We start from the raw sequence: 13,706 nt of genomic DNA, 5'->3' as shown, positions 1-13,706 counted from the left end.
GGGGGGGGGGGGGGGGGGGGGGGGGGGGGGGGGGGGGGGGGAATGGCGGCGAGGCAGGGCTGGGAGAGGAATCCTTACAGAAGAGAAGAGATGAGTTCAAAGAAACAAACCAACTTTTCCTTTAGCCAATAATAGTTACCACTTCTCCAGCAATGATCCCAGCACCCCTTAAATCCTGCCCCTGTAACTACACATTGAAAAAGAAAATTAACAAAAAGCCAGTAAATGAACAAAACATCTGCTTTGATTCCATGTTCTCTGAAACAACTCCTTAAAGTGAAATGAAAGTGACATGAAAGAAGATCCATGTGATTATTGATTATACATTTGTATTTGTGATACAACAAATACATATTGCTAGAAATGAAGGAGGAAAGTATATGCAACAATACAATTCTTTTTTTAAAGGATGTTAAGGATGTTAAAGGCTGCAGAATTCAAGAGTTCACTGAGCTGAAAAGGCACAGCAAGAAAATTACTTTTTGCTATTTGCACAATTTTTAAAATATGCATTAAGTAACAATAACATAAAAGGTGAGCTAGAATATGCCCCTGTTTTAACTAATATATTAATCTCATAACTCTTTAGAGTAAAAGAACTCAGTGTTTTAAAAAATAATTTAGCTTTGAGTTAAGAACACTTAAGAACACTTCTTTAGTTAGGTAAAGACTTCTTAAACATGACAGCAAAAGCACAGGCAACAAAAGAAAAAACAGACAAATTGGACTTCACCAAAGTTCAAAACTCCTGTGCTTCAAAGGACAGTATCCAGAAAGTGAAACTGACACAGAACTGGGGAAAATATTCACAAATTATATATCTAATAAGAGACTAGTGGCTAGAATATATAAAGTACTCCTAGAACTTAAAAAGACAGCCTAATTGGAAAATGAGAAAAGGTTTTGAGTAGGCATTCTCTGAAGAAGATACACAAATGGTCAATATGTACATGAAAAGATGATCAACATCCTTAGTCATTAGAGAAATGCAAATCAAAACCAGAATGAGACAGCACCTAATACCTACTAGGATGATTAAAGCAAAGACATACAATAACAAGTGTCGAAGAGGATGGGGAGAAATGGAAACCTTCTCACATTGCTTATAGACATGCAAGATGGTGTAACACTCTGGTAAACAGTTTGACAATACCTCAAAAAGTGAAACTTTCTGGTACCACAGGACCCAGCAATTCCTAAGTATATACCCGGGAGAAATGAAAACATATTCATTCACATAAAAACTTACACACACATGTTCATAGCAGTATTATTAATGATAGCCAAAAAAAGAAACTCAAAACTCTATTAACTGATGAATGGACAAACAAAATATGGTATATCCACACCACTGAAGTATTATCGGGCTATAAAAAGGAGTGAAGTACTGACAGGAGCTACCATACAGATGAACTTCAAAAACATCATACTAAGTAAAAGAAGCCAGACACAGAAGGCCACATATTTTGTGATTCCATTTAAATAAATGTCTAGATTAGGCAAATCTACACATATAGAAAGTAGATTCATGGCTGCTTAGGCCCATGGGCATGGGGGAAAAGGGGTAAATGGGGAGTATCTGCTTAGAAATAGGATTTCTCTTTTGTGACAATGAAATGTTCTAAAATTGATTGGAGTGATACTTGCACAGCTCTGTTAACTTACTTAAAACTACTGAATTGTATACTTTAATGGGTAAATTCTATGGTCATGTTAATTATAGCTCAATAATATTACCTTTTTAAAAATAGAATACTTTAAGAATCTTAGATTCTGCCCCAAAACTTGCTGATGGACTCTATAAAATCAGTCATCCCTTTTAATTTAATAATCATGTATCTTCTCAAAAGTCATAATTTTAGAAGGATTAATAAAGAAATTGACTCAATCTCAGCTACCATTCTGTATTGCAAGTTACTACTCATATGTAAGCAAAAAGCCCCTCAAAAAAATAATGTACTCAAGTTGATTCTTATGCCCTTCTTACAGAGACATTTTATTTAATAGTATCTATATAATTTTTTTAAGACTTATTTGACAGAGATCACAAGTAGGCAGAGAGGCAGGCAGAAAGAGAGAGGAGGAAGCAGGCTCCCTGATGAGCAGAGAGCCCAATGAGGGGCTCGATCCCAAGACTCTGGGATCATTATCAGAGCCGAAGGCAGAAGTTTAATCAACTAAGCTACCCAGGTACCCCTCTATATTTTTTTTTTAAGATTTTATCTATTTTTTTGACAGAGAGAGCAAGAAGGCACAAGCAGAGGGAGCAGCAGAGGGAGAGGGAGAAGCAGGCTCTCCACTGAGCAGGGTGCCTGACACAGCTCCATCCCAGGACCCTGGGATCATGACCTGAGCTGAAGGAAGACACTTAACTAACTCAGCCACCCAAGCGCCCCAGTATCTGTATTATTTTTAAATCTACAGCATTTGTATCCCACTTTCCTTGAAGTACTGAAGTAAGGACCCTGAAATTCACTCTCAATTTTGAAAAAAAATGCTGATAAGCAGATACCAAAGACTGTATAATCTTTGTAAAAATTTAAAAAACAATTTTTGCCTTAATCCACTCTGTGTCTATTTATTAGCAGGGCATTTATTTGTTCTTAGTGAATCTGCAGCCTTATATGAGTGGTGTGTGCTACGCTTTCTGTTTGGACATGTATGGTCTTTAACCGTATACCACTGGACTCTGAAATAAGAATAATGAGATAATGATTGGTACACTTGTTTCCTAATAATTTCAGGCCATTTTTCCCCCACTGTTTTTTTCCAGGTATAGCTTTATGAATCTTCCAATATAGTTCAAATTTATTCAAATATTCTCAAGAGTTTGCAAGTTTTTTAGTCACTTACTATTGCGTTCATGTATAAAATGAGTGACTCCCTCCATGGGCTACAGGTGCCTATCTACAAAACTTTCCCAAGTGTAATATTTCTTTATTCTCATATTCTCATTATCTGCTCAATGGAGAAAAGCTGAGGCGCAGAGAGGTAGAAGGGTTCCCAGCAAAGGCATGCTCCATTTATTACAGAAAACTAAACTAGTAACTGTTTTCAACACAGAGTACTCAATTCAAACAACGATCATCTACCATGAATCTCTAAAACTTCCAACTGAAAATCCTACAAAATCCAGTAAAATATATGAGTTAAACAATACAAAAGACAGACAACACCTCAGGCACACAGCTGTGTCAAACACAGAAAGAAACACTTAGCCAAGGCAATCCTTAGATAAACAGGCTGGACAGCTATAATACCTTGCATTTAACACGTCCTTACTATGGGCCAGGAAGTGTTCTAAGCTCTGCGTAGGCTTATCCTACTTAATCCTCATAACAGCCATAGGACATGGGTGGTTACTATCCTCAGTTTCTTAGATGAGGAAACTCAAATAGCTCAAACAACTTTGCTGAAGGTCACAGAGATGAAAAACAAGGCCGGTACTCTAACCCAGACAGTATGATGACAGAAGCTGTTCTCAACCGCTGTGCTGCATTTTTAGGGTGACTGGGTTATATCTCATCCTATACCTGCCCCCCAAAAGAATGAAACTAGAAAGAGAAGTCCAAGAGAAGGCTCACTTAAGCTCTATCCCCATATATCTGGATAATTACCAGAGAGATTACCAGATAATTACCAAATAATTACCAGGTAGACTGGATGTTCACTGTTACCTCAAACTCAAATGTTCAGACCCAAACTTACCAACATTTACAATTCCCTCCCACCTTGTTCTTCTCAGTCGATTCCTCCAATCATCCAATTTAGAATTTTGTAATTATCTTTGGCTTCTCTCTTTTTAAAATTCTGCACATATCCACTTACCATGTCCTGTGTGTTCTCCCTCAGATTTATCTTTTCCTTTCCAGTGTTCAGCTCACATCTGGCTTAATGGAATAGCCTCTTCCTTCACAGACTACAGGTTTTCATCCCTTTCAACCCATCTATATCCCACAACTAGCTAAATGCTTCTAAAATACTGTCTGTTGTTAACATTCCATTGCTCAAAAAGCTTAAAATGGATATTCATTTTGCTTACCAATTCAACTCCTCATGATGCCATTTAAAGTCCTCAATAACTAATTCTCCCTTGCCTAAAATAATGGGATTCTCTGTGAAGAAATAAAAACAAATTCACAAAGATAGGGCCTTAGCCAGAGTAACTCATTTAGTGGCCATATTAGGACCTGAGGTGAAAACCAGGGCTTGCTGTGTGCTACCTCTGTCCATCCACATCTCCCAATCCCCTTCAAGCTCTCTAAGCCATGTTGGTCTTTGCACAGTTCCTCAAAGGACACTAATTTCCAGCCCCGTTTCCTATTGTCTCCACTTTCTCAGCTTATCTGAAAAGCATTCTCCTCTCTGTTCTTTATTTTTTTTTAAGATTTTTTTTTTAATTTTATTTATTTGACAGAGATCACAAGTAGGCAGAGAGGCAGGTAGAGAGAGAGGAAGGGAAGCAGGCTCCCTGCAGAGCAGAGAGCCCGATGTGGGGCTTGATCCCAGGACCCTGAGATCATGACCTGAGCCGAAGCCAGAGGCTTTAACCCACTGAGCCACCCAGGCGCCCCTCTCCCCTCCATTCTTTACCAATTAAAACTTTACCTACCCTTGTTAAGTTCTGATTCAAATTCCAATTTTTTCCATACAACATACACAGAGACTAGTCTGCAATCACTTCTTCCTTTTCTGACCTCCTAGGGTATTTGGTGTCAAAGCCATGCATTTCTGTGTTTGAACAAAGCTGATGAAGTTTCCAAATATGAGATATAATAGTATATTTTACATATATAAATATGTTACACATTTTATATGTATAAATGGTTTATTAACTTACAAATGGTTTATTATTATAAATTATTTATTAGTATTAGTATTAAATCTTAAATTATTAAATATATTAAATTATAAATTTATATATATAAAGTTTTTATATAATAAATTTTTATATAATAAAAATTTATATATAAATATATTTATATTATAATAAAACTAAAATTTTTTTTTAAGATTTTATTTTTTTGACAGAGATCTAAATAGGCAGAGAGGCAGGCAGAGAGAGAGGGGGAAGCAGGCTTCCCGCTGAGCAGAGAGCCTGATGCGGGGCTCGATCCCAGAACTCTGGGATCATGACCTGAGCTAAAGGTAGAGGCTTAACCCACTGAACCACTCAGATGCCCCTAAAACTAAAATTTTTTTATGGAAAAGGAAAGTTACTTTCCCCTCTTTATAGCATCTAGGTTCTTCTAGAAAGCTAGCATTCACGCTAATGAATATCTAAGATTTGAATGACACTTTCTGGACTACCTTCGACCTGTAGACTGGGAACATACTTCTTCCCCAAGGAATGATTTCAGCAGGTCAGTTGTGAAAATGCTTTAGGACAAACAAATTCTATATTATTAGGATAACAGACATGCAAAAGCAAAGGCACCACCGACAAGCTACCTAAACTATTTGACTGGATCCTTCACTCAAAAACATGAAGCAATAACCAAGGCTTCCAGACATTTGAGGAAAACTATTAGCAGGAAGGAAAAGGACCAAGGTTTAAAACCTAACTCCCAGACAAAGCACAATCAACTTAGAGAATCAAATACAAATGTTACAGACTTTAACAATGCAAAAATAATTTAATTATGCAAACTGGAATTGAAGAAGGAGAAGAGAGATGGAAGAAAGGTTAGGGTCACAAATTTCCTGAAATTTTATAACAAAGAGTCAATTCGTACTTCTGGAGTTCGGCACAAACCTTTTACAAAATAAGAACATTATTTGAGTCAAAAGCAAACACAATAAAAACTAAAAATAAAATTAAAAACCAGGAGGCAGAAGTGGGAGAGGAGTTTTGAAGACCCATTGTCATGAAGGGAATCAACAGATACTGCTTAAGATTGAGCAAATGAGTATACTATTATATTATTCTACAGAAGCACAACCTCCAGTGTTATGGTAACTACAAAAGACACTGGAACATGTGGCTACTTGGGGAATAGACAGGTTAGGGTGGGGTGAAAAAGAAGACTTTTACTTTTATTGCATATCCTTCTGTTCTTTTTCAACCATATGCATGTCTCTTGTAATGAGAAGGAAAAACTCATCTAATTCTTTAAGTAGCATGGCACAGAGGGACCGAAGAAATTGAAGTTTGCTACTTAAGAGTTGGATGTTCTGGCCAAGAGACCAAAACCTTACTGAGTCTCCATTTCTACAACAAAATGGGGAAAATGTCTCCCACACAGGGTCTTTCTGAGGCCACTAAAGGAATATGCATGAAAGAAACTAGTTCAGAGCCAGACAAATTCCTCAATAAATATTAATGTATTTCTTCCTTGAAGATGCTACCCCGGCCACCAGCACAGTCACCTCTAAGGAAGAAAGAAGTGGAATCCTTTAGAATCCTTTAGAATCCTATGCAGGTTAGCATGCCTTACTCTGAAATAAATTTGATCAGTCCACTGTCTTTTTTTTTTTTTTCTTAAGATTTTATTTTTAAGTTTTCTTTATACCCATTGTGGGGCTCAAACTTACAACCCCAAGATCAAGAGTCATATGCTCTACCAACTAAGCCAGCCGGTACTCCTGTCAGTCCACTGTCTTGAAGAACCTTTGCTTTTTGATTTCTAAACTCTAAATTCACCCTTTAGCTCAGGCTACAAACAGGAGAAACAACTGAAAACAGGAAGCCATATATTGCAACTTCTCCAAACTCAGAGACAGCAAGGAAGAAAAGCCAGGTGCGTGCCTAAGTCTTGGGAAATACAGTACTCTGCGAGAGCCAAAAAACACCTTTACCCTCCACCTGGCGCTGACACGTGAAGGTCTGTGAGTGGGGCCCATATTCCCCTGGATTAAAGCATTGCCTTTATAAACATGCAGTTACTGATGAAAATCCGGTTTTTGGACTTTGGCTCCAAATGTTCTTTTCAGCACCTTTTCCCACTCTCTCTCCAGAAAACTTCAGGAACCATGTAAAACTCACTTAAATAAATGTCCCCACCCCCTGCTCCACAACTGACTCCACAACCTCTCAGAATATAGGCATAAAGTTTATGCTTTGGTTAATTCAATATAATGGGAAAACATATGGCTGACTCAGTCAACAGACTAGAGAGGAAAACCAATGAAGCCAGTTTTTTGCCTAGGTACAGACCGAATTAACTGAACAGTGTAACACATCCTAGTTACTATTTTTGGAATCTGCCTTACTAGAAACTTAGATTGATAATTACCTTATTTTAGGTGATTGTCTTCTCCTTCCAGCTAGATTACATGTCTCTTGAAAACAGGAACTTTGTTTTAGTCATCTTTGAATTCCCCTTCCTCATGGATTGTGTAAACAACTGCTCATTTACTGTATTAAAGATGCATTACTTTGCATAATGCTGAGGTTTTTTAAAGACTTTATTTATTTATTTATTTGACAGAGAGAGAGAGAGAGAGATCACAAATAGGCAGAGCAGCAGGAAGGGGGGTGGGGGGGAAGCAGGCTCCCTGCTGAGCAGAGAGCCCAATGTGGGGCTCGATCCCAGGACCTTGAGATCATGACCTGAGACGAGGGCAGAGGCTTAACCCACTGAGCCACCCAGGTGCCCCAATGCTGAGTATTATTAACTTTCTGAGCTTTCTTATCTAGTCCACTTTGTTATAGTCTTATTAGCCTCCACTGTTCTATTTTTAGGTATTTTCCCATTCAGTGGCATAAAACTTAGGTGATTCTCAATAATTATTTTTTATTTACTCATATGTACCTTTGTATCATGAAAATATTTCACATCAGTGTACTTTATGTTTCCAATCACACAGTATATTATCTTGAATGTTCAAAAATGTTTCCTCCTTTTTATTATTACCCCAAATTATAACCCTGCACTCCTACCAAAATACTTGAAACTTGCTATATACATTACAGAAGGACTAAAGTAATCATCTTTCGTATATTGCTATAATACACACATGGTAGCAACTGGTATGTTGAAATAACAAAAGGTTAAAAAAAAAAACCCTCAAGTGCAACATTAACGTATGTCATAAACACCAATATGTGTGCAAACAAGTCTCAATTCTCAGAATAAAATTTAAAAATATGAGTTTAAGTATCAAAAATCACATGACACTATGGTAGGAAAAATCCTTACCCTAAATGGTAAGTTATTGAAGGAATATTTTTCCCCTGGTTTTAAACAATGTTTCATATTCTACTAGAATCCAGAGAAAAGTAAAGCATCTTTTATAAGAACAGATTAGTGCTAAACCTAATTTTACACAAAAAGATATCTTCCCCAAAAGTTTGGTGTGGAACGGGTAGAAATTTACACATTAAATGTATGTGTGTGCACATCAATGGATTTATATCTAAGCTTGTTTTTTATATCTAAGCTTGTTTTAGATGCATTGTGAGAGCTCATTATTTACAGGCAACCCAGAGATAATCTTTTTTAAAAGCAATCCTCTGAAATAAGTAATCTGTATGTTTTTTGAACCTCAATTTTCATATGCTAGACTTTCTTAAAGAAAGGTACACGAAATAGAAAAAAATCATTATTTACTCTTATAAATTATAATCAAGACAGCTTAGTCCTTTTCCTCAATCCTCAGCTTTAAAAAAAATAGTTCCATTTCTAAACCAAGATTTTTTTTCATATAAACCTACGTCCTTGCAATGCCTACAGTCTTCAGGAGCCTATACTTGGGAATTTTTAGTTAAGAAGATACCAGGACAATAAATGACTGTGTTATATCTTCAGCTTCATTTTAGCCTTCCTATATTCACACCCTAGAGGTTCCAGATTCTTATCCACAAAGTGATTATGGTTTAGGACTGAATCAGATTTGTAACAAATGTCCACTGGGATTCTTCGACCTATCATCGACGGGTAGAGCCGATATATGTCTTCTAGCTCATCGAATCTGTTCACCTTACCTCAGGGACTTCCCACAATGCTATATGGTTAGAAGCCTTCTTTCACAAATGACGAAAATGAATGAAAAATGGTTTCAGAATAGAAAAATGGAAACTCAAGTCATTATATAGTGTCTAAAGGCTACCCTGCCTCTCCCACCTTAGTGCCCAAGCAAGCATTCTAACATACGTACAATAAGGGATAGTCTTCTTTAAGATTTGAGTTTCATTTTCTCTAATTTTATCTGATTATTGATACACACCACTTATATTAACATTTCCATATATCCAGCCACACAATACAATAAAACTTCTAACAGAGATCTAGTCTGGAAACCATTGTGATTTGTTTTAAATTTCCCAGAAAAAATAAGGCACAAAGTTAGTAAAATAGAAATTTCCAGTAAGTATGGTTTTTTATAAATATTACCACACCAAAATGAAACCAACAGCAGTCATGCAATTATGCATAAACAAAATACAGATTCTTACTATTTTTCTTAAAAGCTAATTCAGCATGTCTCTCTCTCCTCTTTTACTATTGCCTTAAAGTGTATTTCCACTCAAAAAATAAAAATAAAAAGCACTTCCAAAGAGAGAGAAGAAAAAATTACAAACTACAATATTTTTTACACTACAAGCTATATAAAAATCTGTCACCATCCATGTTACAATTCTAGTCATCAATAAGGTACTTTTTTTCAATGCGCCACTCAAAAATCAATTATATCAACTCTTTTGTATAGAGAAGCAGCACACCTTTCAGGCAACTAGTATTAATGAGTAGACATGACTATAGAGTCTCCATCTGTTTCTCTGACAAAGCTGTGGCTACTCTAGTCTCTCATTGAAATTCCATTAATCTGGTGTACCAAGGTCCAATGCGAAAATCAAAACTCCATCTAACCCTTTATCAGCTCACAATAACCTACAAGTGAACTCTGCCTGTTAGCATGCAGCAAGTTATGATTTTGCTATCAATCAGGCAGTTGGCCAATAAAAAAAAAAAAACAAGGCAGGCTGGAAACAGTGTGTCTGGCAGGGTTTGAAGACTTTGTTTTTGTTTTCTGTTTTCATCCCCCTTCAATTTCTATAGGGTGTCTGGACCTTGTGAGATTATGCATTATTCTCCTTGGCTGTGATTTAATTGCTACCAGCAATCAAGTCGAAGCATCACTGAAGTGTGCTTGAATTTCATTAGAAGATATAACTTATGCTACTTTCCTACAGTACCTAATAAACCATAAAGAAACCAAAACACATATGGCTTGAGGGAATAACTGGAAAATTAGGTAGCCATTTGGGAACTGAGTGAACTTTTGAACCAGAGGAACAGAGAAAAAGAAATATTAAAGGAAAAGACAGACTTAGAATGCACACAAAGATGTGCAGGTTTGACCTTTTCAGTACCTTGAAAATTACATTAGCATTATGAAAAATACATATCATGTTTAGAGTTTATAATCCATCAAAGTTCAGATACTTAGTTAGTGCCTACCATAAGGTAAAAGTCAAAAGGACAAAACAACAATCTGATTTGACAAAAGGCCTTTTGGTGACCTGAGCTAATTTAGTTATACTTATTGTTAAATGCATTATCTTTTTATAATTAATATATCATTAGACTGAGGTCCCATCATGAAGGAAAATTTATTTGGCAAGGGAAAGAAAATGCATTTTCAAATCTAAGTTGAAGGGAGAGAGACTGATATGACTAGATGACATTTCGGAGCGGAAATTAAAAATCCAAGTGGTAGTTTTAAAATTAATTTATAATATTCTTAGGAGAAAAAATAAAACTATCATATACAGTATTTTTATATACCAAAAATGAGTGATACTAAAAGTTAAATTTTCAATCTGTGTAAGAACTGCTTACACCAACACTAATGAAAATGCACCTATATTTAACAAAAAAACTTAATGCTATACATAAATACAAGTTTTTAAACAATATTCAAATACTGATTATGTAATCTTTTAACAATAAATCTTTTTCTTGCTATTAATGTATTTCCTATATATTTGGTAATGAAAACAAACATGATAAGTTATTTACTCATAATAAATATGATAATTACATAAATGCATTATAATTTAATAACAACTCACTTTTTCTACCAAAACACTGGCCCTCATAGATATTTAATTGTTGGAGTTCTTAGGTTACAATTTCTTAAAGAATGTAAATAATGCTCCCTTGTACTTCAAATTATTTATGCTATTTTTTTAAAACTCTGAGCATATATACTCCATGAACATTATGTGTGTGTGTGTATATTCTCTTACATATAAATATTCTCTGTATATGTATACATATACCCACCTACTCATTTCTATCTACCAACACTTAACAATGAAGCAAAACAAATCGTAATGTGTCTGAAAAACAATTCAACTCAAATAATAATTCACTCTTTTGCCTGAAAATATTATTTCATCAATTATAAAATATTTTCTAGTAGAAATGCTTTTGAAGACCAGGTTAGAAAGGGTAACGCTCTGTTTCAGACAAGAACTGTGATCAAAGAGAAATGTGCATCTTTTTAAAAAAAATAGAGAATATGAGAGAAAGAAATCTCTTCCTTTAAAAATAGAAATTAAATGTTTGCCAAAATGTAAAATTCAACATAAAATGGATATGATTATTATTGCTACACATTGCACAAAGTTCTGAATATAAAAAAAAGATTGTGTTGTTCTGAATCAGTGGTTAGAATGTTTATCACTTATGCATGTACTTGACTTATCCCTGTTCTGCAATAGACATAATTTTATACCTCATAAAAGCAATTTATGTTTCCAAAGGGAATAATCTGGATAACATAAAATGTGGAGTGCTCTGTTGCAGGAAGCATATTTTCATTCAGCAATTGTATTTAGAGATGGAACTGCACAGTTTGATCATCACATAGTGGCAGAAGGCATTATTCACTTCTGTGTCTCCGTGAAACTTTGAGTGCCACGAATTAATATGCATGGCTAATTTATCGATACACATTCTTAATTTATAACCATATATCAGCTTTATAAGGTCTCTAGGATGCAGATACACTCAACTGGCTAGAATAGAGAAAGCACGTGCTACACTAAAAGCAAGTTTCATAAGTTGGGCTTTCGTAAGTTTTTAAAAATTATGAAGAGATAAACAATTGACTTTATTACTCATTCAATTAATACAGAGCATTATAAAAAAATATTACTGCATAATGTGGGCTATCTTTAGGTGACAATCAGGAAAATGAGAATGTGTATTAAAAGAAGCATTTGATGAAAACCTGTCTTAATGTGAGAAGGCAATGTAAGAATAATTAATTTAATATTTTATGAACTCATTTTATATGTTTTCAAAAAATGAGAACAAAAATCTTTTTCATTATTTATAAAATAAATAATACAAGAAGCCATTCAACAGCACAATAAAATTAAGCAAGAATCTGATAATATTAACCAACAAACTCACTAATAATATTCACACTGTGATGTAAACACTCTCTTAAAAATTCTAGTCAAGAAAATTTCCTAGGAAAAGAAGGAACTACATACTTAAGAAAACCACTAGAGAGAGCTCTTCTGTTCCTTAAAAGGTTCTGGTAAAGGTAAGTTAACTGAAGCCTCCACATTTCCTGCTTTCTGACAAGACTACCACCTCTACGCACTGCATTATCTTGTGTTGGAACATCTAGAGGTATATTCGATGGCAAAACAACACATACCTTCAGAGTGAGCTTCATCATCTTTATCATATCTTTCTGAGGCTAGGGATACAGTGTCTGGAGGTCCAGCAAAAGGGTCATCATATTCTTCCCCATCTTCTGTGTCACCTATAGAAGAATCGGAGAAAAGCCTTTTATATAGGTCAGCCATCTTTAAAATATGTTACTTTGTCAAGAGAGGTAAATTTCACTCTTAAACCTAGTCACTGTCATGGAAAAACAGAGTAAAAACAGGTCCTATTTTAATTTATTATCTATTGTAACTTAAATAGTTTCTGGAAGTCAGTGGACAACTGTTTATTTCTGATACAAAAGTACACAAGTTCCAAAATTATGATGGTCTCTACAAAAAGGAATACAAAAAAAGTAGAAGCAGGTAAAACAAGAGTGTGTACCCAAAAAAGAAAAAGAACCAAAATAATAACACAAAAAAAAAAACAAAAAAGGAAAGCACAACAGAGAAAGTAATTCAAGTTGATTCCATTTACCTACTCAATAATTTGAAAAATTATGATGAGAAATTGATAATTCAAAGCCACATACACATTTTAGGTTTTCATGAAACATCACAGGGTTACATTAGAGTAGATTAAAAATACTCAGTTACATTTTCAAGAGCAGGAATCCTTCATGGGAAAAACTACTTTAAAACTCATATAACCCTTTTAAGTTCAAACAAAGTGATTTACAACCTGACACCTTCAATTTTCATTCAGTAATATGTTGTCATTTTTTTTTTAATGTTCTAGCCAGTTTTTACATGATTTCCAAATCCTAGGTTGGTTGGTTGCTTGGTTTGAAGTTATTTAATCCCCACAATAAAATCTTATTGTGGCATGGGTTTTTTTCCACATACTCATTTAGAATAATTTTTTTTTAAAAGAGTGTGTCAGATATTTGCTAGCTTGGTCACATATAAGCACTCATTTTTTCAACCATATTCAACCACATCCAAAGAAAATTCAATAAAATTCAAAATAATGTATCCTTAATACTGTATCAATTATCTGTTAATTCAAGAGAAAACCAGCTACCTCAGGAAGTACTCAAAAAGCAGGATGAAAACCTCCATGGGAATCTGAGAG

General features: G+C 34.9%; 1 protein-coding gene across 4 annotated transcripts in view; it reads right to left on the bottom strand.

Moving 5' to 3' along the window:
• The window catches only part of SKAP2 (src kinase associated phosphoprotein 2), a 170,715-nt gene that overhangs the window by 138,310 nt on the left and 18,699 nt on the right, over positions 1-13,706 (bottom strand). For all 4 annotated transcript variants that reach the window (XM_059396693.1, XM_059396691.1, XM_059396690.1 and 1 more), the window contains exon 4: positions 12,622-12,729. In XM_059396693.1, coding sequence (XP_059252676.1) covers positions 12,622-12,729 — 108 coding nt within the window. The remainder of the gene's footprint in view (positions 1-12,621; positions 12,730-13,706) is intronic.

Source organism: Mustela nigripes, chromosome 4, assembly GCF_022355385.1.
Source record: "Mustela nigripes isolate SB6536 chromosome 4, MUSNIG.SB6536, whole genome shotgun sequence".
Taxonomy (NCBI): domain Eukaryota; kingdom Metazoa; phylum Chordata; class Mammalia; order Carnivora; family Mustelidae; genus Mustela; species Mustela nigripes.
The sequence above is the reverse complement of the archived record's forward strand: the minus strand, read 5'-3'. Positions and strand labels throughout refer to the sequence as shown.